Raw genomic sequence first — 13,484 nt, 5'->3', positions numbered from 1 at the left:
GTCTGTCACATGTGCTCAGTGTGAACCTGCTTTCATCTGTGAAGAGCACAGGGCGCCAGTGGCGAATTTGCCAATCTTGGTGCTCTCTGGCAAATGCCAAACGTCCTGCACGGTGTTGGGCTGTAAGCACAACCCCCACCTGTGGACGTCGGGCCCTCATACCACCCTCATGGAGTCTGTTTCTGACCATTTGAGCAGACACATGCACATTTGTGGCCTGCTGGAGGTCCTTTTGCAGGGCTCTGGCAGTGCTCCTCCTTGAACAAAGGCGGAGGTAGCGGTCCTGCTGCTGGATTGTTGGCCACCTACGGCCTCCTCCACGTCTCCTGATGTACTGGCTTGTCTCCTGGTAGCGCCTCCATGCTCTGGGCACTACGCTGACAGACACAGCAAACCTTCTTGCCACAACTCGCATTGATGTACCATCCTGGATGAGCTGCACTACCTGAGCCACTTGTGTGGGTTGTAGACTCTGTCTCATGCTACCACTAGAGTGAGAGCATCGCCAGCATTCAAAAGTGACCAAAACATCAGCCAGGAAGCATAGGAACTGAGAAGTGGTCTGTGGTCACCACCTGCAGAACCACTCCTTTATTGGGGGTGTCTTGCTAATTGCCTATAATTTCCACCTGTTGTCTATTCCATTTGCACAACAGCATGTGAAATGTATTGTCAATCAGTGTTGCTTCCTAAGTGGACAGTTTGATTTCACAGAAGTGTGATTGACTTGGAGTTACATTGTGTTGTTTAAGTGTTCCCTGTATTTTTTTGAGCAGTGTATATATAACATTGCAGGAATTTTGTATAATATTTGAAATTGAAAAACTCAAAGTTATGAATCCAGCGTTATTTTGTGAATCAGTTTATAAACCATGTGCCATAGAATCGGTACGTCAAAAATCTCAACTACTTTGCAATCTATATGGTACGGTTGTCAATTTATTCATCCTTAAATGAAACTGGTATACTTTTTATTCATCACGATTTTCTTTAACCATTTTTGGTCTTTAATGCAGGGCCAACAGTTCCTTCCTTTTTCCCCCTTTCACTTGCCTCTTCCATTTTTCGGTAATGCTGCTATAAATTGGTGTAACGGCAGTCTAAGTCGTCCTCCTCATCGGACGAGGAGAGGCGAGAAGGATCGGAGGACCAATGTGCAGAGTGGTAAGTTTCCATGATATTTAATAGACACGAAAACAATACACGATACAAAACAACAAACGAACATACCGTAACAGTCCCGTGTGGCGAAACACTGACACAGGAACACACACCCACAAACCACACGTGAAACCCCGGCTGCCTAAGTATGATTCTCAATCAGGGACAACGATTGACAGCTGCCTCTGATTGAGAATCATACCGGCCGAACACAAACATGCCAACATAGAAAATCAAACATAGACAAACCCACCCAACTCACGCCTGACCAACTAAATAAATACAAGAAAAAGGAAAACAGGTCAGGAACGTGACATAACCCCCCCTTAAGGTGCGAACTCCAGGCGCACCAGCATAAACTCTAGGGGAGGGTCTGGGTGGGCGTCTGTCCACGGTGGCGGCTCTGGCGCTGGTCGTGGTCCCCACCCCACCATAGTCAAACCCCGCTTCCGTGGCCTCCTCCCAATGGCCACCCTCCATGTCAATCCCACTATACCAAAGGGCAGCACCGGACTGAGGGGCAGCTCCGGACTGAGGGGCAGCTCCGGACTGAGGGGCAGCTCCGGACTGAGGGGCAGCACCGGACTGAGGGGCCAATCCTGGCTGGCTGGCTCTGGCGGATCCTGGCTGGCTGGCTCTGGCGGATCCTGGCTGGCTGGCTCTGGCAGATCCTGGCTGGCTGGCTCTGGCGGATCCTGGCTGGCTGGCTCTGGCGGATCCTGGCTGGCTGTCTCTGGCGGATCCTGGCTGGACGGCTCTGGCTGGTCCTGGCTGGACGGCTCTGGCTGGTCCTGGCTGGACGGCTCTGGCTGGTCCTGGCTGGACGGCTCTGGCGGCTCGGGACAGACGGACAGCGCTGGGTAGGCAGACAGTTCAGACAGCGCTGGGCAGGCAGACAGCCCAGACAGCGCTGGGAAGGCAGGCAGTTCAGACTCAGGCTGCGCTGGAGAGGAGGAAGGCTCTGACAGCGCTGGACAGGTGGGAGCAGCTGGAGAGAGAACCCGGAGAGACAGCCTGGTGCGGGGGGCTGCCACCGGAGGATTGGTACGTGGAGGTGGCACCGGGTATACCGGACCGTAAAGGAGGACACGCGCTCTTGAGCACCGAGCCTCCCCAACCCTACCAGGTTGAATGGTCCCCGTAGCCCTGCCAGTGCGGCGAGGTGGAATAGCCCGCACTGGGCTATGCTGGCGAACCGGGGACACCATCTGTAAGGCTGGTGCCATGTACGCCGGCCCGAGGAGACGTACTGGAGGCCAGGTATGTTGGGCCGGCTTCATGGCACCCGGCTCGATGCCCAACCTAGCCCTACCAGTGCGGCGAGGTGGAATAGCCCGCACTGGGCTAAGCACGCGTACTGGGGACACCGTGCGCTTTACCGCATAACACGTGTCTGACCAGTACGACGCCCTCTCACTCCACGGTAAGCACGGGGAGTTGGCTCAGGTATCCTACCCGGCTTTGCCACACTCCGCGTGTGTCCCCCCCAAGAAAGTTTTGGGTCTGACTCTCGGGCTCCCAACCGCGTCGCCGCGCTGCCTCCAACTCCGCCTTGGGACGGCGATATTCCTTTGCCGTCCAGGATCTCCTCCCAAGTCCACGAGTCCTGTGTCCTCGGTCTCTGCTGCTGCTGCTGTCTGTTCCCACTCTGCTTGATCCTTTTGGGGTGGGTGTTTCTGTAACGGCTATCGTCATATTCTTCCTCCTCCTCGGACGAGGAGAGGCGAGACGGATCGGACCAATACGCAGAGTGGTTAGGGTTCATAATGATTTATTATAACGAAACTGAAACTGACTTACAAAACAAATAAACGAAGTAAACCGATACAGTACCGTGTGGTGCAACAAACACAGACACGGAAACAAACACCCACAAAACACATGTGAAACCCAGGCTGCCTAAGTATGATTCTCAATCAGGGACAACGATTGACAGCTGTCTCTGATTGAGAATCATACCCGGCCGAACACAAACATCCCAACATAGAAAATCAAACATAGACAAACCCACCCAACTCACGCCCTGACCAACTAAACAAATACAAGAAAAAGGAAAACAGGTCAGGAACGTGACATTAATATCATCACCCCTTTTGAGTTTCTTTACCCATGGGAGAAGTACATTTCACCCCCCCAGTCCATTTTCCACTCACCTTTATATAAAATTGTAGAATGAGTTTCCTGTAAACAATAGATATTATATTCCTTCTCTTTTAGTCAGGTAAATACTGATCGTCTTTTCTTATTATCTGCTAAGCCATTACAATTAGAACTGGCTATACTTATTTCACCATTTACCATAATGAGATTCAAGTCTCAATTCTATTTATCAAAATATATGTTTGTGAACTTACCATTAAAAAGTACCATAGTGTTTGAGTGTCCATATAGGTGTACCATGATATTTGCATTGCTACCAATTGTTCTCCACTATTACACCCGCTAATCCCCCCCATCCCAAATTGGGTTGTCATCCCATTGACTGGCAGAACACCCCGTCCCCCCTGGATCCCAGGGCCAGTAGAAGTTACCATTGTTCACTCTGTCAGCCCACTCAGTGACTCTCTGTATCAGCCATTGTGTCAGTGTCATGACTCATGGTTTGTTGTGTGAGAGTGTCCGTCTGTGTGTGTGTATACCGCTTAGATGACTGAAGTTAAAAGTGTTGAAATCCTCTATTCGTGGGCAGCCCAATGTAACACACAGACACACACACACTGAAACAGCTCCCTCAGGGGAGGCGGTTGTAAGGCAGTAAACTGGGGCTGTGGTTGTGGGAGACTGGGAGTGTGATGCAATGCTTTGGCAGCCATGTTTTCCCAGACAGTCTCACCAGGAGTTAGTTAGAGTTACAGTCAGAGTTCTCAGTCTTATGGGGGAGTATCTATTCTACCACAGTATCACCCATGGTTTACTGTTACTCTGTCCACCACAGTGACTATGTCTAAATATTCTATGGGCTGCTGCTGTAATGTTTTCCTTTCTTGCCCCACATTTTTATTTAGTCAGCTTACAGTTGGGAAATCAGTCATTCTAGCATATTCTTTGAGCATAAACAGTAATATGAAGTATATGTTATGTGGATAGACAAGCCAGTAAAATACAGTAATGTGTTCTATGTTTGTAATACTGCAGGTAATAAAGGCAGTTGTCTGCGAGGAGTAGTTAAGATGGACTGCAACACAGTATACAGTATGGTCTCATACAGTGGGTTTGAATCAATAATGTTAATGTTTACGGTATGATCTGAACACCTGACCGTGATAGAAATCTGGAGGCAGGATCCTTGAAGGATCTTTATCCAAATGACAGTGTATCTTCATAAGAGCCCAACCAATTCATAAATTCCTGTCAAGATTATCTGGAGCATTGTAGAGGTCTTTAGAGATCCTTTATTGTTGAAGGCGTTTTGAGATCAGGAAATCTCCTGATGTTATTGTACTGTACTTTGCTCCCCTCAGCTTGACTCATTCACAGAGGAGTGAGGGGTGCAAATGAGCAGCATGGCAGCTAACGCTATCGCTAACACCAGACATGATAACACCAGACATGTTAACACCAGAGAGAGAGAGATGTCCCAGATACATGGTGATAATTACTGTACCTACCAAAGAGAGCTTGGAGGTGTGTGCATGTGCATGTGTGTGTATGTGTGTGTCACAATTTAATCTAAAGGCTTAAAAATGTGACTCATTTTGGGATAAGCTAGTTGAAGGTCAAACGCTTTGTATAACCAAACACTTGCACCAATCACCCTGTTGGTCTTATACAAATCAAATCAAATCAAATTGTATTGGTCACATACACATGGTTAGCAGAGTGTAGCGAAATGCTTGTGCTTCTAGTTTCGACCATGCAGTATTATCTAACAAAAAATCTAACAATTTCACAACTACCTTATACACACAGGAAAGGAATGAATAAGAATATGTACATAAAAATATATGAATGAGCGATGGCCGAATGGCATAGGCAAGATGCAGTAGATGGTATAGAGTACAGTATATACATATGAGATGAGTAATGTAGGGTATGTAAACGTTATATAAAGTGGCATTGTTTAAAGTGACTAGTGATACATTACATCAAGATGGCAAGATGCAGTGGATGGTATAGAGTACAGTATATACATATGAGATGAGTAATGTAGGGTATGTAAACATTATATAAAGTGGCATTGTTTAAAGTGACTAGTGATACATTTATTATATCCAATTCCCATTATTAAAGTGCCTGAGTTGAGTCAGTATGTTGGCAGCAGCCACTCAATGTTAGTGTTAGCTGTTTAACAGTCTGATGGCCTTGAGATAGAAGCTGTTTTTCAGTCTCTCGTTCCCAGCTTTGATGCACCTGTACTTACCTCGCCTTCTGGATGATAGCGGGGTGAACAGGCAGTGGCTCGGGTGGTTGTTGTCCTTGATGATCTTTTTGGCCTTCCCAGGTAGTTTGCCCCCGGTGATGCGTTGTACAGACCTCACTACCCTCTGGAGAGCGTTACGGTTGTGGGCAGAGCAGTTGCCATACCAGGTGGTGATACAGCCCGACAGGATGCTCTCGATTGTGCATCTATCTGTAAAAGTTTGTTAGTGTTTTTGGTGACAAGCCAAATTTCTTCAGCCTCCTGAAGTTGAAGAGGCGCTGTTGCGCCTTCTTCACCACGTTGTCTGTGTGGGTGGACCATTTCAGTTTGTCCGTGATGTGTACGCAGAGGAACTTGAAGCTTTCCACCTTCTCCACTACTGTCCCGTCAATGTGTATAGGGGGCTGCTCCCTCTGCTGTTTCCTGAAGTCCACGATCATCTCCTTTGTTTTGTTGACATTGAGTGTGAGGTTATTTTCCTGACACCACATGCCGAGGTCCCTCACCTCCTCCCTGTAGGCCGTCTTGTTGTTGTTGGTAATCAAGCCGTCTGCAAACTTGATGATTGAGTTGGAGGCGTGCATGGCCACGCAGTCATGGGTGAACAGGGAGTACAGGAGAGGGCTGAGAACGTACCCTTGTGGGGCCCCAGTGTTGAGGATCAGCGGTGTGGAGATGTTGTTTCCTACCCTCACCACCTGGGGACGGCCTGTCATAAAGTCCAGGACGCAGTTGCACAGGGTGGGGTCGAGTTCCAAGATCTCATGCTTAATGACGAGTTTGGAAGGTACTATGGTGTTGAATGCTTAGCTGTAGTCGATGAACAGCATTCTTACATAGGTATTCCTCTTGTCCAGATGGGTTAGGGCAGTGTGCAGTGTGCAGTGTGATTGCGATTGCGTCTTCTGTGGACCTATTGGGGCGGTAAGAAAATTGGAGTGGGTCTAGGGTGTCAGGTAGGGTGGAGGTGATATGATCCTTGACTTGTCTATCAAAGCAATTCATGATTACAGTGAGTGCTACGGGGCGATAGTCATTTAGCTCAGTTACCTTAGCTTTCTTGGGAACAGGAACAATGGTGGCCCTCTTGAAGCATGTGGGAACAGCAGACTGGGATAGGGATTGATTGAATATGTCCGTAAACACACGATTCAGCTGGTCTGCGCATGCTCTGAGGACGCGGCTAGGGATGCCATCTGGGCCGGCATCCTTGCGATGGTTAACACTTTTAAATGTTTTACTCACGTTGGCTGCGGATCTGGGTTCTTGGTGAATTTATAACTGTTTGCTTTTACATGGTAATAGAAGTGTAACTTACACACTATGTCCTCATTTCTCACTTTAGCTTGGAAGCACAATGTTTGTGTATCTCAGCTGTCAATCACATGAATACTTATAAATACTTTTCTTAATGTGGACCCACCCCCTCCCCTCTCACCCAGATCAAGTGGAAGCACTGTTTTTATGTGTGATAGATCTGCAGCTAGCTCGAGCCAGGCTAATAACTCACGGAGGGGTCACAGTGACCTCGGGACAGACAGGGAAATGGTCACTCTGGGAGGCATGATGCCAAGATTACAGGAACCCCTGGAGCCTCTAGAGGTTGCCCTTAGACACTATGACCAGTTTTTCCACCCCCAAGTCTAATCTTGAACATGAGTGGGGGGGGAAACAAAGCTGACCTCAGATCAGCCCATAGGAGCAACCTCCCTGTGTCTCCATGGTAGGATTTTCTAAACTAGCTAGCTACGCTACACTGGGAGTTGATGGTAGATTGCTTTTGCCTGGGAGTCAGAGATAGCTATCTCGGTGGTTGTGTTTCCGTGGTGATATTCTCTCTTCATGGCTCCTTAGAGGAACGCTGGGAGAAGCAAGGTCAAGGTTGAATTGATGTGTGAGAGCATGCTTCTGATCATAATATGACAAAGGAATTTCAAATACTGTAGGGACAATAGGCTACTGGAAGAATGGGAATATAGGCTGGCTCCCTCGCTGTAGATTTGCTCTATCTCTCACCCTCACTACCCTCTCTTCCCCGTTTCATGTTCTCCCCTGTTAATCTCTCTCTTCCCCGTCTTCATATTCTCCCCTGTTGATCTCTCTCCTCCCCGTCTTCATATTCTCCCCTGTTAATCTCTCTCTTCCCCGTCTTCATATTCTCCCCTGTTGATCTCTCTTCCCCGTCTTCATATTCTCCCCTGTTGATCTCTCTTCCCCGTCTTCATATTCTCCCCTGTTGATCTCTCTTCCCCGTCTTCATATTCTCCCCTGTTGATCTCTCTTCTCCATCTTCATATTGTCCCCTGTTGATCTCTCTCTTCCCCGTCTTCATATTCTCCCCTGTTGATCTCTCTCTTCCCCGTCTTCATATTCTCCCCTGTTGATCTCTCTTCCCCGTCTTCATATTCTCCCCTGTTGATCTCTCTTCCCCGTCTTCATATTCTCCCCTGTTGATCTCTCTTCCCCGTCTTCATATTCTCCCCTGTTTATCTCTCTCTTCACCCTATTCACTCTAACAGCTCAATATCTGTACCACTCCCACTCCCTTCCATCTACCTCTCCGTCTTTCCTGCTTATTGCTCTCTCACTTTACATTTTAGTAATTTAGCAGATGCTCTTATACAGAACAATTTACAGGAGCAGTTATGGTTAAATGCCTTGTTCAAGGGGACATCGACAGATTTATTACAGAGTCTGCTCAGGGATTCGAACCTTTCGATTACTCGCCCAACGCTCTTAACCACTAGGCTACCTTCACCTTGACGATGTACCACTCCTCTCTGACTCTCTATATACTGTAGCTCTCTCGCTCTCAGTCTCACTTGAGTCCTGGAAGAACTACTCAGGTTTCAGAGTACACATACAGATACAGGCCTGTAGCTCAGAGAGGTACTGACTGAAGAGCCCTCTATATTAAACCTGACCCCAAACTGAGTGGAGGGAATGTGTCTCTCTCAATTATATCTGAATCTTGAGCTCAAGATGAATATATGCAGGCACTTATCCCTCTTTCCTTCTCTCTCTTTTTCCACAGATCTCCCCCCTGAGTGGACCGTTGGAGGGGGGCACCCTGCTCACGGTGCAAGGCAGGAACATGGGCCGCAGGGCTGACGTGGTGAAGGTCTCCATCGGGATGGTTCCATGTAAAATCCTGCCTTACCAATACACTGTCTCTGTACAGTAAGTACATTTCTTATGATTGATTGATTCATTCATTAATTGGTTGATACATGCATTCATTTATTCAGTCATTCAGTGACTTTGTGCACAAGTGTCAGAAGTTCACAAACAAAAAATTTTTGTTAATTGTTTTGAATCATATTATAAACTGGGTGGTTCGAGCACTGAATGCTGATTAGCTGACAGCCGTGGTATATCAGACCGTATACCACGGGTATGACAAAACATTTATTTTTACTGCTCTAATTACGTTGGTAACTAGTTTATAATAGCAACGAAGCACGAGGGGGTGTGGTATATGGCCAACATACCACGGCTAAGGGCTGTGTCTAGGAGCTCTGCAATGCGTCGTGCCTAAGAACAGCCCAAGGCCGTGGTATATTGGCCATATACCACACCCCCTCGTGCCTTATTGCTTAAATATAGAACGCCTTTATAGAACACTACTATTCGCTTTAAACCGTTCCATTACCATAAAAGAGATAATTCAAGACCACAACATTATCACCAAGGAAACAGAAAAACCCTGGGTTAAACACTGCACATAGTATTCCATGGAAACACCGTAACTCTAGAACCACATAAAAACTTCCATACCAATTTCCATAATGTTCCATGGATGGAAATGTTTATCTGGTCCCTCTCCACTGGAGCCAATCAGGCTGTATTAGAATACAGACCAGTGTTGGGGTAACCCGCAGGTCTTACCTGGCTGTCACTACTCAAGCTCTTGTTTGAGGCCCAAATCAAAAGTGTGACCAATTTTTCCATCTACAGAACATTGCCAGGTTAAGACTTATGCTGTCACAGCCTGCAGCTGAGTGACTCATCCACACCTTTATCTCATCCTGTCTGGACTATTGTAATGCCCTTTTTGTTGGCACATCTGCTAGGCGTCCAAACAGGCTACAATATGTCCAGAACTGTGCTGCATGTGTCCTCACCCACACCTCCCCCGTGAGCACATCACACCAGCGCTGTTCAGCCTCCACTGGCGCCCCATGAGCTCACGCATTGACTTTCAAATCCTGGATCATACCTACCAAGCTATTCACAACTCTGGACCCAAGTACCTGTCTGACCTCATGCTACCCTCCTGCCCCACACGCACCCTTCACTCCTCCAGGTCCATCTCCTTTTAAGCAGCCCCACAGCAGACTAAAAACTATGGGTGGCAGGGCTTTCAGTTGTGTGTCTCCTCGTCTGTGGAACGCACTTCCAGTCACTGTCAGGGCTGCAGAGTCTCTGCGCTCGTTTAAGGAACAGCTAAAGACTGAGCTGTTCAGAAAATAACCTCTGTTAATTCAGTTATACTGTCATCCGGATCTGACGACACTGTATATAGCTTTGATTGTTGTCTGTGTTCTGTGTTATGAATTATTATTATTACTACACACGTCTCACACACTCTCCCAAACACACACACGCTCCAGATCGCTCCAAACCCAGCTAATCAGATTTCACACCCAGTATGACCTCACCCTACTTGCTCGTCCTTCATTGATTCGCTGAGCTGGTTGTTATGACTGCTAAATGTTTCCTCCTTGGAGGGAGCGGTGCTGACAAATCAAAACATGTCAGTGTGTCTGACAGCAGATTCACGCACTGAATAGACACACACACCGACATTGGTGACCTCGCTGCCGCCATGGCTGTTGAGACAGGTGTCCGTTCGTGTGCTGAGAGGTCAAGGGGTCAGAGCTGTGAGAGGGACTTGTGCTGCTCTGGAGAGAGAGAGTTAAAGTCAGAACGTGTTCATTAATAATATGGGTTAGGTAGGGGCACCTCATTAAGTGTAGTACATTTACATGACCCACTCTGGACACGTCTCTTGGTTTAAGAGTAGAAGTTCCAGCAGTTCAAGCTGCCTACTTCCTACCCAATCCTTCATCACTCTTTCATGTCTCTTTTGCATCCTGGTTGGCTCCTCTCTCTCTCTCGCTCGCTCGCACGCACGCACACACACACGCACGCACACACACACGCACGCACACACACACACACCGCCTTCCTCAGGCTCAGTTGCTGATTATCCTGGTCCTCCTCTCTGGGTAAATATCCAGAGACATTGCCCATGGAGTCAAAACATCCCCCACTGAAAGCTAAAATATTTCCTTTCTTGGCGGTGAAGGAATGTAGTACGAGGGTCAGTCAGTGCTGTGCCTTACAGCCTGGCTGCCTTACTGGCTGGCTGTCTTACTGCCTTACTGCCTGGCTTGGTGGCTGGTTTTACAGAGACAGGGTGGGCTCTGCACGGGATTAGACTGCATCAACAACACCAGTCACCTTTGACACAGCTACAGTATCTACTGTAATAATACAGACTTGGATGGACTTCATTAGCTAGATTTCATATTTATCTACTTGATCCATCTTTATGAGCTCAGGGATCCTCATCAGAACCATTCCTTCAGCCCAACCCAGCCATACCCAGCCATACACAGCCATACCGTGCCATACCCAGCCTTGTGCCTGGCCCCATTTCTGGTTCTGCCCCTTCTCTGTGGTACCTGCCTCACATTTATAAAAGGTTTAGACCCTCATCAGAGGATTTAGTCTCCTGTTAGTCAGCGACTAGACCCCTGTTTGGGTTGCCAGGTAACCAGGAGCACTATAGGACCTGCCACCTGACTAAATAAACTGCCCACACGTTCCCCACTAGAGGATAGTGGAGATATGGGCTTTGAGCCATGTGGGATTGAGGTAGGGGGGGTCATGATTCCCCCTTTGTTTATTTCTGTGGGGAGTCATTAGATCATAGCCTGGTCCCAGATCTGTACTGTCTGCTTTAGCCAACTCCTCTGACTGGCAGGGCCAAAGCACATAGAGACACAGCACATACAGGCCTTCCAAAATGTTCTCTGTTGCGCCATCACTGTGTGATTAATCCTACTGCTTCCCTCTGGTCCCAATACTGTATTATGACATGAGGCTTAATTACAGCTATGAGGTGATAAAACAAACAAACATCCAGTCAGCTCGTTGATCCCCTCTGTGGTTAACTGCATCTGGAACAGCAGGCTTTGAAGTCCCCCTCCACTGGGAGGGGGACTTCTGTACACTGGCCAACAGTGTACAGTACTGAGCATAGACATTATTACTCCACTGGGTTTAGTCAACACTGTACAGTACTGAGCATAGACATTATTACTCCACTGGGTTTCGTCAACACTGTACAGTACTGAGCATAGACATTATTACTCCACTGGGTTTAGCCAACACTGTACAGTACTGAGCATAGACATTATTACTCCACTGGGTTTAGTCAACACTGTACAGTACTGAGCATAGACATTATTACTCCACTGGGTTTCGTCAACACTGTACAGTACTGAGCATAGACATTATTACTCCACTGGGTTTAGTCAACACTGTACAGTACTGAGCATAGACATTATTACTCCACTGGGTTTAGTCAACACTGTACAGTACTGAGCATAGACATTATTACTCCACTGGGTTTCGTCAACACTGTACAGTACTGAGCATAGACATTATTACTCCACTGGGTTTAGTCAACACTGTACAGTACTGAGCATAGACATTATTACTCCACTGGGTTTAGTCAACACTGTACAGTACTGAGCATAGACATTATTACTCCACTGGGTTTCGTCAACACTGTACAGTACTGAGCATAGACATTATTACTCCACTGGGTTTAGTCAACACTGTACAGTACTGAGCATAGACATTATTACTCCACTGGGTTTAGCCAACACTGTACAGTACTGAGCATAGACATTATTACTCCACTGGGTTTAGCCAACACTGTACAGTACTGAGCATAGACATTATTACTCCACTGGGTTTAGCCAACACTGTACAGTACTGAGCATAGACATTATTACTCCACTGGGTTTAGTCAACACTGTACGGTACTGCGCATAGACATTATTACAAAACCTCTAAGGATTTCTATTTTATTGTCTGTTTAGCTTTGTTATAAAAGTTGTGAAACACATCAGAGGGGGCACAGGGGCATGTACCCCCTCAGATTTGTCCTGCTTCGAAATTAGTAAGTAATTACTAAATGTACTGAATAAGACGTATTCCTTTCAGTCTTTTACCCAGATGTTAGAGATGCAAAGAAGCATTTTTTTTTATGACCACAGGAGGATACAGACAGCCCAAAAGGTATGCTTAGATATGCAGAAAGAAATTACATATTTTTTACATAGAATTAAGCATAATGATTATGTGTCTAGATTGCAGGAAAAATGTGTTTCAAGTGTTGGAAAAATGCAAAAATTCTCGAACTTACGGACAACCCCCCAGCCATCTGCACTTTCTGTCGTATCAGATTTTTGTGCTTCATGATGCCCCTGAAACTCTTGACAAAGAAAAAAAAACATGATCCACACAGTTGACACAGAAACATCCTTAAAGGCAGTTGCCAACAGGCTGTGATGTTCCAGTGGAATTTGTGATGATTGTTAATGATGGTTCCTATTGATCGTGTTCACTGTCATCACAATGTTGTGTTCCATCTACAGGCTGGTGTGTGTTACTGGGCATACCTTTGATCCCACAAATTATGTCGTCAGAGTTACCGTGAACCAGAATGCAATGGGGGTGTCCAAAGACGTCTTCTCATACTTGGTGAGTGTGTTCCTGTTGTCAATCCTCTCTCTTTTTCTCTATTTAATCTATTTAATGACTGTCTTCTCTGTTTCTCTCCCTCATACTTTCCCTCATTCCCCTTTTCTTTCTCTCTCTCTCTGTCTTTCTGTCTCGCTTTCTCTCTCTCTCTCTCTCTCGCTCTCTTTTTCTCTCTCTGTCC

General features: G+C 46.8%; 1 protein-coding gene across 2 annotated transcripts in view; it reads left to right on the top strand.

The window, feature by feature from the left end:
* LOC129861027 (plexin-D1-like) overlaps nt 1-13,484 on the top strand; it is a 130,763-nt gene that overhangs the window by 48,609 nt on the left and 68,670 nt on the right. For both annotated transcript variants that reach the window (XM_055932058.1, XM_055932059.1), the window contains exons 13-14: nt 8,556-8,701; nt 13,198-13,303. In XM_055932058.1, the coding sequence (XP_055788033.1) occupies nt 8,556-8,701; nt 13,198-13,303 (252 nt within the window). The remainder of the gene's footprint in view (nt 1-8,555; nt 8,702-13,197; nt 13,304-13,484) is intronic.

This window comes from Salvelinus fontinalis, chromosome 8, assembly GCF_029448725.1.
Source record: "Salvelinus fontinalis isolate EN_2023a chromosome 8, ASM2944872v1, whole genome shotgun sequence".
In the NCBI taxonomy this organism is placed as follows: Eukaryota; Metazoa; Chordata; class Actinopteri; order Salmoniformes; family Salmonidae; genus Salvelinus; species Salvelinus fontinalis.
Note: the sequence above shows the minus strand (reverse complement) of the source record. Positions and strands in the feature narration are given on the sequence as shown.